Source organism: Mandrillus leucophaeus, unplaced genomic scaffold (assembly GCF_000951045.1).
Source record: "Mandrillus leucophaeus isolate KB7577 unplaced genomic scaffold, Mleu.le_1.0 Scaffold108, whole genome shotgun sequence".
Classification (NCBI taxonomy): domain Eukaryota; kingdom Metazoa; phylum Chordata; class Mammalia; order Primates; family Cercopithecidae; genus Mandrillus; species Mandrillus leucophaeus.
In genome coordinates, this window is record NW_012098987.1 from 4,512,798 (window position 1) to 4,526,323 (window position 13,526).

The 13,526-nt window shown below is 35.9% G+C and overlaps 1 protein-coding gene across 1 annotated transcript in view; it reads right to left on the reverse strand.

Moving 5' to 3' along the window:
• Nucleotides 1–13,526, reverse strand: part of PRTG (protogenin) — a 154,934-nt gene that overhangs the window by 57,698 nt on the left and 83,710 nt on the right. The window contains exons 4-9 of the mRNA XM_011986725.1: nt 7,575–7,719; nt 6,141–6,274; nt 4,271–4,408; nt 3,832–3,990; nt 3,062–3,221; nt 1,577–1,824 (exon numbers count right to left, since the gene is read on the reverse strand). Coding sequence (XP_011842115.1) covers nt 1,577–1,824; nt 3,062–3,221; nt 3,832–3,990; nt 4,271–4,408; nt 6,141–6,274; nt 7,575–7,719 — 984 coding nt within the window. The remainder of the gene's footprint in view (nt 1–1,576; nt 1,825–3,061; nt 3,222–3,831; nt 3,991–4,270; nt 4,409–6,140; nt 6,275–7,574; nt 7,720–13,526) is intronic.

The window sequence follows — 13,526 nt, forward strand, 5'->3', positions numbered from 1 at the left end:
ATCAAATATGCATGGCAAGGTATAGAAGAGGATTAGTTTTTTTTTTTTTTTTTTTTTAAAGAGAAAAAAAAGTCTTAGCAACTCTTAATCAAATATGCATGGCAAGGTATAGAAGAGGATTTGTCTTTGTAGGATTTAATTCCTACAGAGCAAACCTGTAAAGTGGAACAAGAGCATTGGCAGCCACTGTGCTTTGCTAACAATTCACAGTAAACGCATGTCAACTTAATCAAATCTCTCTAAAGACGGAGTCCCTTCTCCCCACACTGGATTTACAAACAAAACAGAAGGCAAATTCCAGTATTAAGTTTTCCCACATTTCTGAATTAACTTGATAGCATTTTAATTAGACAAGATTACAGGCATTTCACAACAGACTGGCTAATGGCTTGTTAATTAGGAGCTGCATAGTACGATTTCTGACCTACCAAACAAGGTCCTTGAGTTCGAATTAAAAAGCCTTGTTCCGTTCCTGAATAGACCACTGAGCCGCATGTGGAGGCTCTAATGAAACAACCATAATAGGGAACAAGAGTGGTCCCCACCAAAACCAGCATTCCTTTTACCTTCATAAATCACTAAAAAGGGAATTAACATACTCCAGCATGCTCAGTTATCAGACTTTCATTCTTCTTGCTTCCATGACCCCTGATTTACATTCAAAATATTCCTTTTCAAAACCCTACTTCAAAGTACAAAAAACAAATAGCAGCAGCAACAACAAACCACCTGTTTCTATGGATAATTTTATTATATCCCCATCCTTAGGTGTCTGAATTTGTTTTTAACGTATATTCCATAAAAGCTAAGCTGTTTAAGTATAGAACTGAAATTTCTAAGCCTTTACCATGGTTTCTGTGAAAAATCAATAGAGAAATTTCTAGGATTTATCAGTAGTTTCTCTTTTTCCTCTTAGGTATTCGCTGAAAGTAAAATATAAGAAAAATTTTTAAATCTCCAAAATAGAACCAATAATTCTGAATTAAGATTTTAAGACACATTTTATTTCTACTTTTATATGATGAGATAGGAGTAAAGAATGTCCTGTTCAATTTTCAGAGGATTCTATGTGATTTCAGAAAACATTCATAATATACAAAATATTTAAAATATACAAAAGCAAAAATATGGGGAATTTGACAATGTTTACTTTCTCCCTTAAAAATAATAAAAATATACATAGTTTATTATTTTACTCAACTTACACCACTATGACTAATGTAACTGCATACTTAAATTGGAATATTAAGTCTCAGTTAAGGAATTTATGCCTTGTCTGGAATGAAATTCATAAGTATACCACTTTGTAACTTCTAAGCAGGCGGTGATGCTTTGCATTAGCTGGTAACTGTTTCTAAACAGAAAAATCTTCAACTATACTTACATATACAAAGTACACAACAGCATGACATTTAGAAAACAATAAATACAAAGATGATAGATTATTTTATTAAAGAAGATAAATGCCACAGAATTTCAAAAATATTTTGTGGATTATGTAAGGCATTATTCGTACTGAAAACAAATCCTTGATAGCAAGGAGTACTCAAAAATAAGCACTCCTAATATTACTTACCTTCTGCTTTCATGTAATGTACAGAATAGGCGATGACTTTGTCTGAATTATAAAGTGGCCTCTCCCAAGCTAAAAGAATGGCTGAGCTTGACATGGTTTCAGCATGCACATTATAGGGAGCACTGGGTCTGTCTTCTGACATCACTACAGTCAGTCTGGCTCTAGATAAAATAGATCCTTGGCTATTCTCAGCCATGCACTGATAAATAGCATCATCTTCAGGAATAATCTGGTTAATTACCAATTTACTGGGGAAAGAAAAAAAATTATTTCCACGAAAAATTCTAAGAATGAATTCAAAATAAAGTTTAGCTATTGCTAAATATACTCTCATCTTATTTTATTTTAAAATTAAAATTAAAATCAAGCATTTGTAGAACCCTGCAGCAACTATGTGGAATCCTGAAGACTTTTTGGTGTGTTTTTGTTTTTGTCATTTTCTTTTTGTTGTTGTTGTTTTAAAGAGACGGTCTCACTCTGTAAACCAGGCTGAAGTGCAGTGTCACAGTCACAGCTCACTGCAGCCCCAAACTCCTGGGCTCAAATAATCCTTTCGCCCTCTTGACTCATCCTCCTGAGTAGCTGGGACTCCAGGCATGTGTACTTTTTAAACTTTCTGTAATTTTTTTGTAGAGACAAGGTCTCACTATGTTCAGCCCAGGTTGGTCTTAAAACTCCTGGGCTCAAGTGATCTTCCCACCTTGGCCTCCCAAAGCACTGGAATTACTGGCAAAAGCCACCATGCCTGGCTTATATAGTCTCATTTCAGATGATAAAAGTTACTGACCTACCAAAAAAAAATATGTAATCTGTCCCAGTGAAAAATATTCTACATTAATTACTTAAAATTACTCATTTTTGAGTCTGCATTAGAATTTGTGATATTCAAATGCTCTTTGCTTTAGGTAACAACTTATTTTTTAAAATGTGGCTCTTATTAAGAATTTATATTACTTGAATAGCATCTAATTTACAGAATATTATAATGTGCACATAAAATACAGGTCAACAAAATGTTTAAGCTTTGTTCAACACAAATGAGAATGTTACAATAATTCGTATTTATGCTAATAAAAATGAATTCTTAAAATCATTAACTATGGAGAAATTATTAGAGAATTATTTCTTCTAATTTTCTCATTGTTTGGAAGAAGGAACTAAGACCCCAAAGAGCTAATATGCTTTCTTGTGCTAACTTAACTAGTGGCTTAACAGCACAAGAACCCTGGAGTTTGGGGAACTGTGTAACATTCATTTTATTATCACCTACCACTTTCATGATACATGTATAAAATACTCATGAGTATTTAGCATAGCACATGTATGACATGCTAATGTTATAAATCTTAATTTCTTAGTTTAGTTTCATTTTGTTAATAACTATCAAGATAATTTAGGTATTTGATATAATTATAACCATTTCACATAAAAATTACTAAAGCCATTATGTCATATATAAAATGGTAGCAAAGTGACACAGCCTACCTGTTGTACATTTTAATTCTACCATTTGAATGTATCTTCCTTCCATTTTTCAACCATGACATCTTGGGAGAGGGTATTCCTTCTGCCTGACACACAAATCGAGCAGTGCCAGCTCGAGGCCTTGTTAAACTTTCTGGCCATTCAACAAATGAAGGAGGAGCTATTTTTAAAGAAAAAAACGAAATATTTCTGTGATCCTAATAGGAATGATGTAAAGAGTCAAGGAAGAAAACAGTAAATGAAACAAGTCCCATTCCTGAAGATGGCTGACACGCTGAGCTCCTATCTACATCTTCATGCATCACTCCAGGCGCCTTTTCTCGGCACTGCTCAGTGTTCACTTTCTCCACGATTTCCCTATTCAGAGCATCTATATAGACACATTTAAAATATATGTACCTATCATCCTTCTTAACTAAGAAAATATATTGCCACTTGCGAATGCAGTGCAAGTGGCTATAATCAAGAGATTAAATTTTTAAATTGGCAAATAGGTACATGGGTATGTGTGTAGGTGTGATGGAGACAGAAGGGAAGCTTAAAGAAGAAGAAATATAATGGTACGCACGTAAACAGAATGGTGACCTCAGAATGATTCTACAGTTATATTTTAACATAAATACTTTTTTTTCCTGAAATTCATCATCGGATTACCATACTTCACATCAATGCTACAAAGCTCAAGAAAGACAGTAGTAAGCTATGAATGAGATAAAATGGCAAACGTTAAAATGTAAGATTCCCCTGATTGCAGAATGAAAGGAACATACCTAATACAGTTAAAGTTGCCATAGCAACTGTAAAGTTGCGTGTGCCAGGGGTAGTGGCCCGACAAACATATACTCCAGCATGTTGTAGCCTGACATCAGATATCATGAGATTACCATTTCCAAGTACCCGAGTATTAAAGACATCAATGGATTTGTGATCTATTTCAAGGAGAATACTTCAGTTAAAACAATGTAACAGATAATCTGAAATTATGTCAAAAGACCACTATCCAAGCAATCAATCATGGAAAGTATAAAATTAAGTATAAAATTCTCTATGTTAAGACCTTTTCTGTATACACTGAAAAGGCAAAAAAATAAGACATTCAATAGCCAAACCTGTGTTTTTGTATATCAAATAAACATCTTATAAATTTCATTAGAATGAACAAAATTTAAGGAAAAGACTTTTTGTTTTGTTTTTCCTGAGAAGTCTTACCAAGGCGGCTCCAAGAAATGATTGGTTTGGGATTTCCTATGGCCATGCATTCCAAAACTACAGTCTGATGAAGAGACGCTGTTATGTTCTGTGGACCTGCTATAATTGTTGGTGTGTGGAAGGATTTAGACTCCTTAGCTTTGGGGAGGAAAAGACAGAATATAAAAATAAATTATAAATAAGATATAATAAGTGAAATTAGTAGGACATTTATTCTCATCACTCACTTTTCTTTTTTTAAAACAACTTTATTGAGATATAACTCACATACGATACAATTCATCCATTTGAAGTATATAATTTAGTGGTTTTTCGAGTTTTCAGAGTTGTACAACTACTACCACAATTAATTTTAGAACATTTTTATCACTCTCCAAAACAATCCCAAACCCATTAGCAGTCACTCCCAATTTCTTCTTCTCTCCACAGCCTAGTAACCACTAATTTACTTTTAGTCTCTCTGGATTTGCCTATTCTAGACATTTCGTATAAATGGAACCATATATTATGTGGTCTTTTGTGAATGGCTTCTTTTCACTTAGCATAATGTTTTCAAGGTTCACCCACGTTGTTACATGCATAAGTACTTCATTCCTTTTTATTGAGCAATGTATATCATTGTATAGATAGAACACATTTTATTTATCCATCAGTTGATGGACATTTAGGTTATTTTCCATAGCATTACTTCTAATTGAGGTTCAAGCATTCACTTATATAATTTAATTATCTAAAATTTATTTACCTAGAACTAAAGCATAGCATAAATACATAACTTCAGCCTCTTTATGTTTTTCAAAATTTATTCTTTTACAGTCTTAAAGGATCTGTTAGAAACCAGTATCTCTTGTGAAGAGTAAACACTTATATGAAGTTCAACAATGTCTTCAGTCCAGGTCTTCTTCCGCTACATTTAAATAAACTTAACCTTTAAAATAAAAACTATCATCTATTGCATTTTAAGGAAATACCTATTTCTTTATATGCATCTCTCTAGTTTCCCTTCTACCTATATTAATATATAGCAAAATATATAAAATTATGTTTGCTTAATATTAACAATGATAATTTTTGCATTGAGACTGAGGATATTTTTTAACTTTTATTTTTGTGTTTTAAAAAATTGTTTAATATAGAAGTTTTATATTTTCTATTTTCATAAACATTACTTTTTATAAAATGCACGTATCATTTTTACAAATGCAAATTATGGTATTTCTTTCAATGACAAGCAAAATAATACAACTAGAAACAAACATATCTTTTTCCACATTAGGCAATTCTGGTAGAAATGGATGACTGTTACTCTCTTTTTTGTGCCTTCTGTATTTTACACCTTTTAAAACAAAAGTGAAATAGAGCCAGCCCTCAGTATCTGCGGGTTGCACATCTGTAAATTCAACCAACTCAAGGTTGAAAATATTTTTTTAAATAAAAAATAAAAACATACACATTTTAAAATACAATATAACAATGATTTATACAGAATTTATATTATTAGGTATTATAAGTAATCTAGAGATGATTTAAAGTATAAAGGAGGGTATTTAGGTGAATGAAAATGCCATGCCATTTTCAATAAGGGACCTGAGCATCAGTGAATTTTGGTATTGAATAGAATACCAAAGACTGAATATTTGTTAATCTTTCTTAAGACTGAATACTTCTTAAAGACGTTGACGTAACATAGAAAACTGGCCTATGAAAGAAGAGTTGCTTAATAACTGAAAATAACCATTTTCCAAATAGATTATAATAATTTAAATGAAATTCTACTTTATAGCACATTATTACAGCAGAGGAGAAAAAGTAGTAACTGTGCCAATAAAACATCATAAAAATGGAAAAAGCCACCCTGCATGGTAGGTACCTGGAATCACAGTTAGCGAGGCCTCCATGCTTTTGCGTCGGTGGGCCACGGTGGCAGCAACACAACGATAATTTCCAGAATCCCTTTGGCTGACATCATAGATCTGCAATACTCCTGTTGGTAGGGCGGTTATCCTGTTATGAGAGAAAGATAACTAAACTTCTTGTAGATTATTTTATTCTATTCTATTCTATTCTATTCTATTCTATTCTATTCTATTCTATTCTATTCTATTTTTGAGATCGAATTTAGCTCTTGTTGCCCTGGCTGGAGTGCAATGGCGTGATCTCGGCTCACTGGAACCTCTGTCTCCAGGGTTCAAGCTATTCTCCTGCTTCAGCCTACCAAGTAGCTGGGATTACAGGCACGCCACCATGCCCGGCTAATTTTTGTATTTTTAGTAGAGAGAGGGTTTCACCATGATGACCAGGCTGGTCTTGAATTTCTGACCTCAAGTGATCTGCCTGCCTCGGCCTCCCAAAGTGCTGGAATTACAGGCATGAGCCACTGTGCTGGGCCTAGATTTTATATTTTATTTAACATATTCTGTGATAGGAATTAATACACTCAACCTTTTTACAGTGCTAGAAGCAATACTTTAAAGACCTTTAGCTTGATTCTCTTGTTTTCATTTGGGTCACTAAAGCTCTCTAAAACATAAAACAATCCAGCATGACATGGTTTGCGCAATCTATCAGTCGAATTTTACAGAGTCTCATTTGACATTCTAGCATAGATTTAGCTAACTGGTGGCCCAGAGTTTAGTGTAATTTTTTTCAAATTCCTGAATTTTTTACCTATTAATATCCACATATTGTCCAAGACATATATAGATATGCTCTTTTTTTGTTTTTTTAATAAAGCACTTCCATGAATAACTTATTCCATCTTAGTGCTTTACCATGTTAGCAAATGTTTGCCTACTCAGGAGCAGGGCAGGAATCAAATTTTTTGGAGTTGCTATCAAGTTCTTGATTTTTAAATCCCAACCACCCTCAGAACACTAGATGTGTGCATGTGCGCGTGCGTGCATTTGTAGTGAAGAGGGGGTTGGGAAGTGGAAGGCAGAGACAGGAGTGGGCAGCTACCAGGGCATACATGAAAGACCCTTACACCAGCACTGCCCTTCCCAGCAATAAGAGTGTCATTTGGTTTCCTAAAACCTTGGGCTGCAGTCCAGATACTCATGGTTAGAACAGATGGTTGAGGAAAGGATCAAGGCAGTAGGATAATCTATTTAAATTCTGATCTAAACCATGCCCCATGTGCCAGAGACTGATGATCTAATTCTCTGGCTAAGTTTGAAATGTCTTAAGCAATCAGTTATTACTGCCTAAATAAAAATGAGGCCTATAATGGTGTTTCTCCCTATATAACCTCATATGAAGTCTTCATTACTCCCATATCTTCTCCAAAGACAAAATCTACATCTACCTGTCCACAGTTATAGGTAGAACTGTCCGATTGAACTCCCATGTTATAACTGCAGGAGGGTTGGATGAAATCTTGCATGCAAATCGAGCAACTCCACCTTCATGGACCTCAGTGGAAATTGGCTGAACTTCAAATGCAGAAATAGCTATAAGATAAAGTTTGAGAAACTCAGAATAAGTGCATGAAAATAACACTTAGAAGTAACATTACACTAGATATTACTTATTAGACTTGAACACTTGCTTGAATAAGACCAACCTAACTTAACCAGCATGAAGATAATTTAATGAATAATTTTGGAAAAAACACTGGGCAGCTGCCCAATTTACGGAGTCTGGTCTTTCCCAGAATTAAATTCTAAACAGGTTCATGAGAAACTTATCTATTTGTAGATAAAACTTAAGATATGAAACAAAAATAAACAATGGTATATAATTACATACTAAACTGCGTGATACAAACTTTAAATACTATTGTATATCAAAGGAGAGGGAAACAAATAAATTCCAACTAATCAGGTAAAAACCATTTACAGGAACTGGTTTTGAATTAGCTTTTGAAGAATCCACTGGATTTAGATGGGGGTGGTGGTGGAAGAGAACAGAACATTCCAAGTGAAAAGAATAACATGAAGACAAGCACAGAGGTAAGAAATGCAAAGCTTGCATTCACAGGATTGTGAGGAAACAGCCAGGACTACTGCAAAATATTTCAGATTAAGAGTTTATGGGAAAGCTGAAGGAGAATACAGATAAAACAGATTTACATCATGGTACAAATTAAGGCATCACTGAAGATTTCTGAGAAAAGGCATGTCCTGATATTAGCAATGTGTGCGAAAAATTAATCAGAATGGATAGAAAAAAGGAGTCTCAAGTCAAAAGTCCAATAGGCTATTAAATAGGGATTACAGAAGTGGGTGGTGGCAGTGGGAATGGGGACAGTCTAGTGATATCTTAAAGAAAACAAAGACTTGGTTCTTATGCCACAGACACATCACTCTGTATCTGGAATCAGATGAAGTTGGTATTGATGGAGCAGGATGGGAAAGGAAAGAGAGAAGCCCAAGGGTGCATCTGAAACAAAAGGTGCAGAAACTCAAGAGACTACTTCTAGGCTCATGTATTTCCAAAGCAGAAATCAATCCTGAAGTGTTAGTATTTTCTAGAGATAATTATTCTTTGCAATTCTAGGCAGGCCTCCAGGAAGTGGTCTTCAGTGTCTATGATCATATTTTGAAGGAGTTTTTAAACTCCAGGTTTCCCTTCCCTCTACTACGTCTTCCAAGATACAAAGAAAGGGCCACAACTATAGTCTTACTCCTCCCCTCCTCAGACTACAGTTCAAAGAAAAATTTGTTTGAACTTTATTACTTATAAATAAAATGAGAAGTTATGAAGAAGAAGAGAGGTAACAAGGCTAGATGAACCTATGCTTCATTAGGTTGGGAAGGGTAAAAGGTCATAGGAGGCTAACAAATTCTGCCTTGCACTTGAACTCATCCATCTGTAGATAGATCACAGGCCTTTACAACCTTTACAAGTGTACGACAAGGCCAGAGAATCACGGTGAAAATATTCTTAGGACGATGGACTTCCAAAAAGGGTAGAGTAGGGGTAAAGTAATACCTTATTTGTGTATGAAACAAAAATTTGTTTCAAACTGCTATTGTCAGTGGATCCTAAAAGTCAGAACCATTTGCATAATAACTTTCACTCTCTTTTCTCTCGAATATATGGTATTTTTTCAGGAGTTATGTAATGCATGATATTGCAATAGACCAAATGTTGAAGCAGACATATAAGAGAACCCAGCTGTCTTCTATTAAGCTAACTAAAGAGATTTGCACAAATGTAAAGCAATTCTGCTCTTCTGGCTATTTTTTTCCTCTGGAAAATAGTTATATTAATACGTGATGTATAAATATTTTTATTCTAAAATGAATTAATGATTATTTTTCTCAGTTTTAATTTCTAATAGTGTCAACCGAGGTAAACTACATAAATACAAGTTATTTCAGTTTTAAGACTATAAAGAGTGAGACTTTTCAGTTAGAGAACCACTCTTCCAGAATATCACACTCTAAAAATTGATACCATGAATCTACATTGCTGATCAATTAATTAGTACCTGTAAAACTCAAGCCCCATACTCAACCACTTACAACAGTGTTTCACTAACACTGAGCTACTTTTCATTGCTTCTGTAATCACTTGCTAGGATGTTTACCTGCAAACATTTTAATTTTGGATCTAAACCTATGGACCATCCACTGCTGTTTATCTACTAAAGAATTAGGAAACAGATGGCTAGATTCACCTTCAAAATATCAGCTTCACATTCAGGCAGAACAACCTGATTTCTCAATAATAAGGTAAACTTGTCTTTTTATAGTTAACTTAAACTACATTGAATACATTTATCTTGGGGGGAATTAGGACCTACATTTCCATAAACGTAATGCTTGCTTTATGAATAAAGCACTTGTCGATCCCATATTTACCTTTTCCATGTGTGAGGGGTGACCATTAGTTCTAGCTGTCACTGATAATCCAGTCCATATTCAATTGACAGACTTCAAAATGGGAATTTTACTTTATTGGTTCTCAGCCTCTACCTCCCCAGACTGAAATATCTTTAGTTTAACTTTTCTTTACAAAGCAGAAGCTCCCCCAGGCCTGTCCACTTTAACAATTTCTTCTTCCATTACTCCACAATGAATTAATTATTTAATCAAGATGTTTTATCTCATTTATTCCTCTCTCATATCTGACTTCTCCTCATCCCTAACAGTCCTCTGTTCAATTCAGGTCCTTATCATACCCTGTCTGGATGTCTTTCTGGAGCCTCTTAGCTGGTATCTCCCCTGCCAGCAACATCACCCTCCAGAGTGATCATCATAAACCATGAATCTGTGTTGCTGACGAATTAATTAGTCCCTGTAAAACGCTAGCTTCATATTCAACCACTTACAATGTTGTTTCAGTAACGCCGAGCTACTTATAATTCACTAAATACACCAAGATAGTTCACACCTCTAAGGTATATATGAACATTTCCTTCTCTTGCTAATAACATTGGTCCCTTGTCCACCTGATGAAATCCTATCATCCTTTAAAGCCTGGTTCACTTATCCCATCCTTTGGGAAGTGGTTTCTGACCCTTTTCTCTGCTACCTCTGTACACTGCAGACCTTCGCTGCTGCCTTTATCTCACATTATAATCACTTATTTACAAGTCTTCCTCCCCTTCTACATTACAAGCTCACTGAGGGGCAGCAGTGGGTCATGTTCTTTGCAGGATATTGTAAGACAGTAAATGGTGCAGATTTGGCACTAAAAAAATATACTTTCTGAATTGAACTAGTATTATTTTGAATTTTCTCCAATTCTATTAGGTCTTTAAGCACAATAACTAGAATTGTAGGGAGTTTCTTGGGTACAAATATCAAGACGGGGTGAGAAGAAAATAGTGCTTTTTATTATTTTTTTGTTTTCTACAATTCCAAACAATGCCCAGTATTTTACTGGCATTGATTTTAGAGACAAAAATTTGTCCCTCCCATATCAAAGGACTTTTGTAAAGATTAAACAAGCCAATAGAGTGAAAATTTTTCATAAATGTGATTATTGAGAATAAAAATGATCACTTTGCTGCCTTGAGTTATTTCCTTCCAGCCACATAGGCAACTGAGTGTTGTTTTTTTTACTCTGAACCTAACCAATCAAACAGTATGCCTGGGCACCACTGCCTTTTCCTTAAGCAGTTCCCCTTTTTTCTCAAATGGATAAATACCTAAGATTTTTTATTATAACAACTGAGCTAACCTTGTACTTTAGGCCTAGTGGGCTGGAACTCTGGAGTCACAGAATTCTGAGAACTGCAACATAAATAGGTTTATCCTTGAAAACTCTGGTTTTCAGAAAGGTTTGAAAGCAAGTATAAAAGTATATATTTTTTAATCCTCACAAACACCTTTATATTTAAAATATCTAACTTTTTGATATCTTTTGACAATTCAATCCATTGGCAAAATAGTTTCGTGGAGAAAATACCAAGCCAGATACTGCTTAGGACTCTCGTCAGTTACCTCTGAGACTGAAAGAATGACGCAACCATGAATCAATAATGAGAGTAAATTCCCTTTTTTCTGTTTGTAATCCCTCCATCTGGACACCAATCCCAATCTCTTCCCTCCCCTCTGGGATCTCTCTCTTCCCTGTATATTCAAACTCTTCTCCTGGCTCCTTTCCCTCCACAAATAAGTGTTCCACTCTCTCCCAACCTCAAAAAACAAAAGGAAGAAAACTCTAAACATGTCTTTACATCACTTTACATATCCATCTAGCAGCTATCTGCTCACCTACCCATGGGATCGAAACTTCTCTAAAGAGTGTTATATTAGCTGTCTCCCCTTCTTCCTTTCTGACTCCATGCCTCAAATATTTAATCTGCCTTCTTCCCTATTAGTTTATTGACACAGGATCTATGACACTACACGCTCCTTGTTCTCCTTTTATTTCTCTGGCTCCTCCTTCCTGTCTGCCTTTTCAAGGGTTCGCTCTCCCTCCTCTTCTGCCCTTCCTTCCAGAGAGTCTCTGTTCTTTTCTCTCTCCATGGTCTTCTTTGGTGATTATATCCTCTTTCAGTTTTCAACCACAGTCAGCCGTTGCTGCTGATTCCCCTGAACACCTCTTCCAGTTTAGATCACCATCCTCAGACCTTCGTACTCATGGCTCCAACTGTGCACTGGACGTCTTCACCTGCAGCTTATGAAAGGTACTCCAGGCTGCCGTGGTAGCTCACGCCTGTAATCCCAGCACTTTGGGAGACCAAGACGGGCGGATCACAAAGTCGACAGATCCAGACCATCCTGGCCAACATGGTGAAACCCTGTCTCTACTAAAAATACAAAAATTAGCTGTGCGTGGTGGTGTGTGTCTGTAGTCTCAGCTACTTGGGATGCTGAGGCAGGATAATCGCCTGAACCCAGGAGGCGGAGGTTGCAGGTTGCAGTGAGCCGAGATCAGGCCACTGCACTCCCGCCTGGCGACAGAGGGAGACTTGTCTCAAAAAAACAATCAAAACAAAACAAAGGCACTCCACACTCATCATGTCCAAAATGAAGTCATCTTCTTTCTTCTAAGCCTATCTCTCTGCTTCATCTTTGTCACACCACTGTCAAATTACTCACCTGAGCTACAGACTACTTACTCGTTCTGTATTCTCAATCACCTGTTCCCACTGATTTTAACTCCTAAACACGTGCAAAATCCATTACCATCTGTTCCAGTCCCACATCTCTCACCTGAACCACTATCAGCCTCTTATCTTGTCTCTGCTTTCATTCTTCCCTTCCCCCCTTCAAAACACTCCAGACAAACACCAGTGTTTGATAAGCTGCATTAGACTCAAGCAGCTTTCATCTATCCATTCAAAGGCTTGTATAGGTTAATCCACTACTTCTAAAACCAACAAAGAAATAATCTCACAAAAATGTGATTCTAATTGTAAATGCTGTCAAAAAGCATCATGTCTGAGCATCCATCCTTCTAAATATTTAAACTGCTTAACCTAATTACTAGAAAAAAAGAATGTATATCTCCTTGCCATAGCAAAAGAAAAAAAATCTTCCTTTATGCCAAATATATATTTTAACTCTTTTTAACTGGGTATAGTCCCAACAAATTGACTCATTAGTGAGCTTTTGCAGAAAAAAGAAAAAGGGGAGGGGGGGCTGGGGGAAGGATAGCATTAGGAGAAATACCTAATGTAAATTACGAGTTGATGGGTGCAGCAAAACCAACATAGGCACATGTATACTATGTAACAAACCTGCACGTTGTGCACATGCACCCTAGAACTTAAAAAGAAAAAAAAAAGGGGGGGGCTGGACGCGGTGGCTCACGCCTGTAATCCCAGCACTTTGGGAGGCCGAGGTGGGCGGATCAC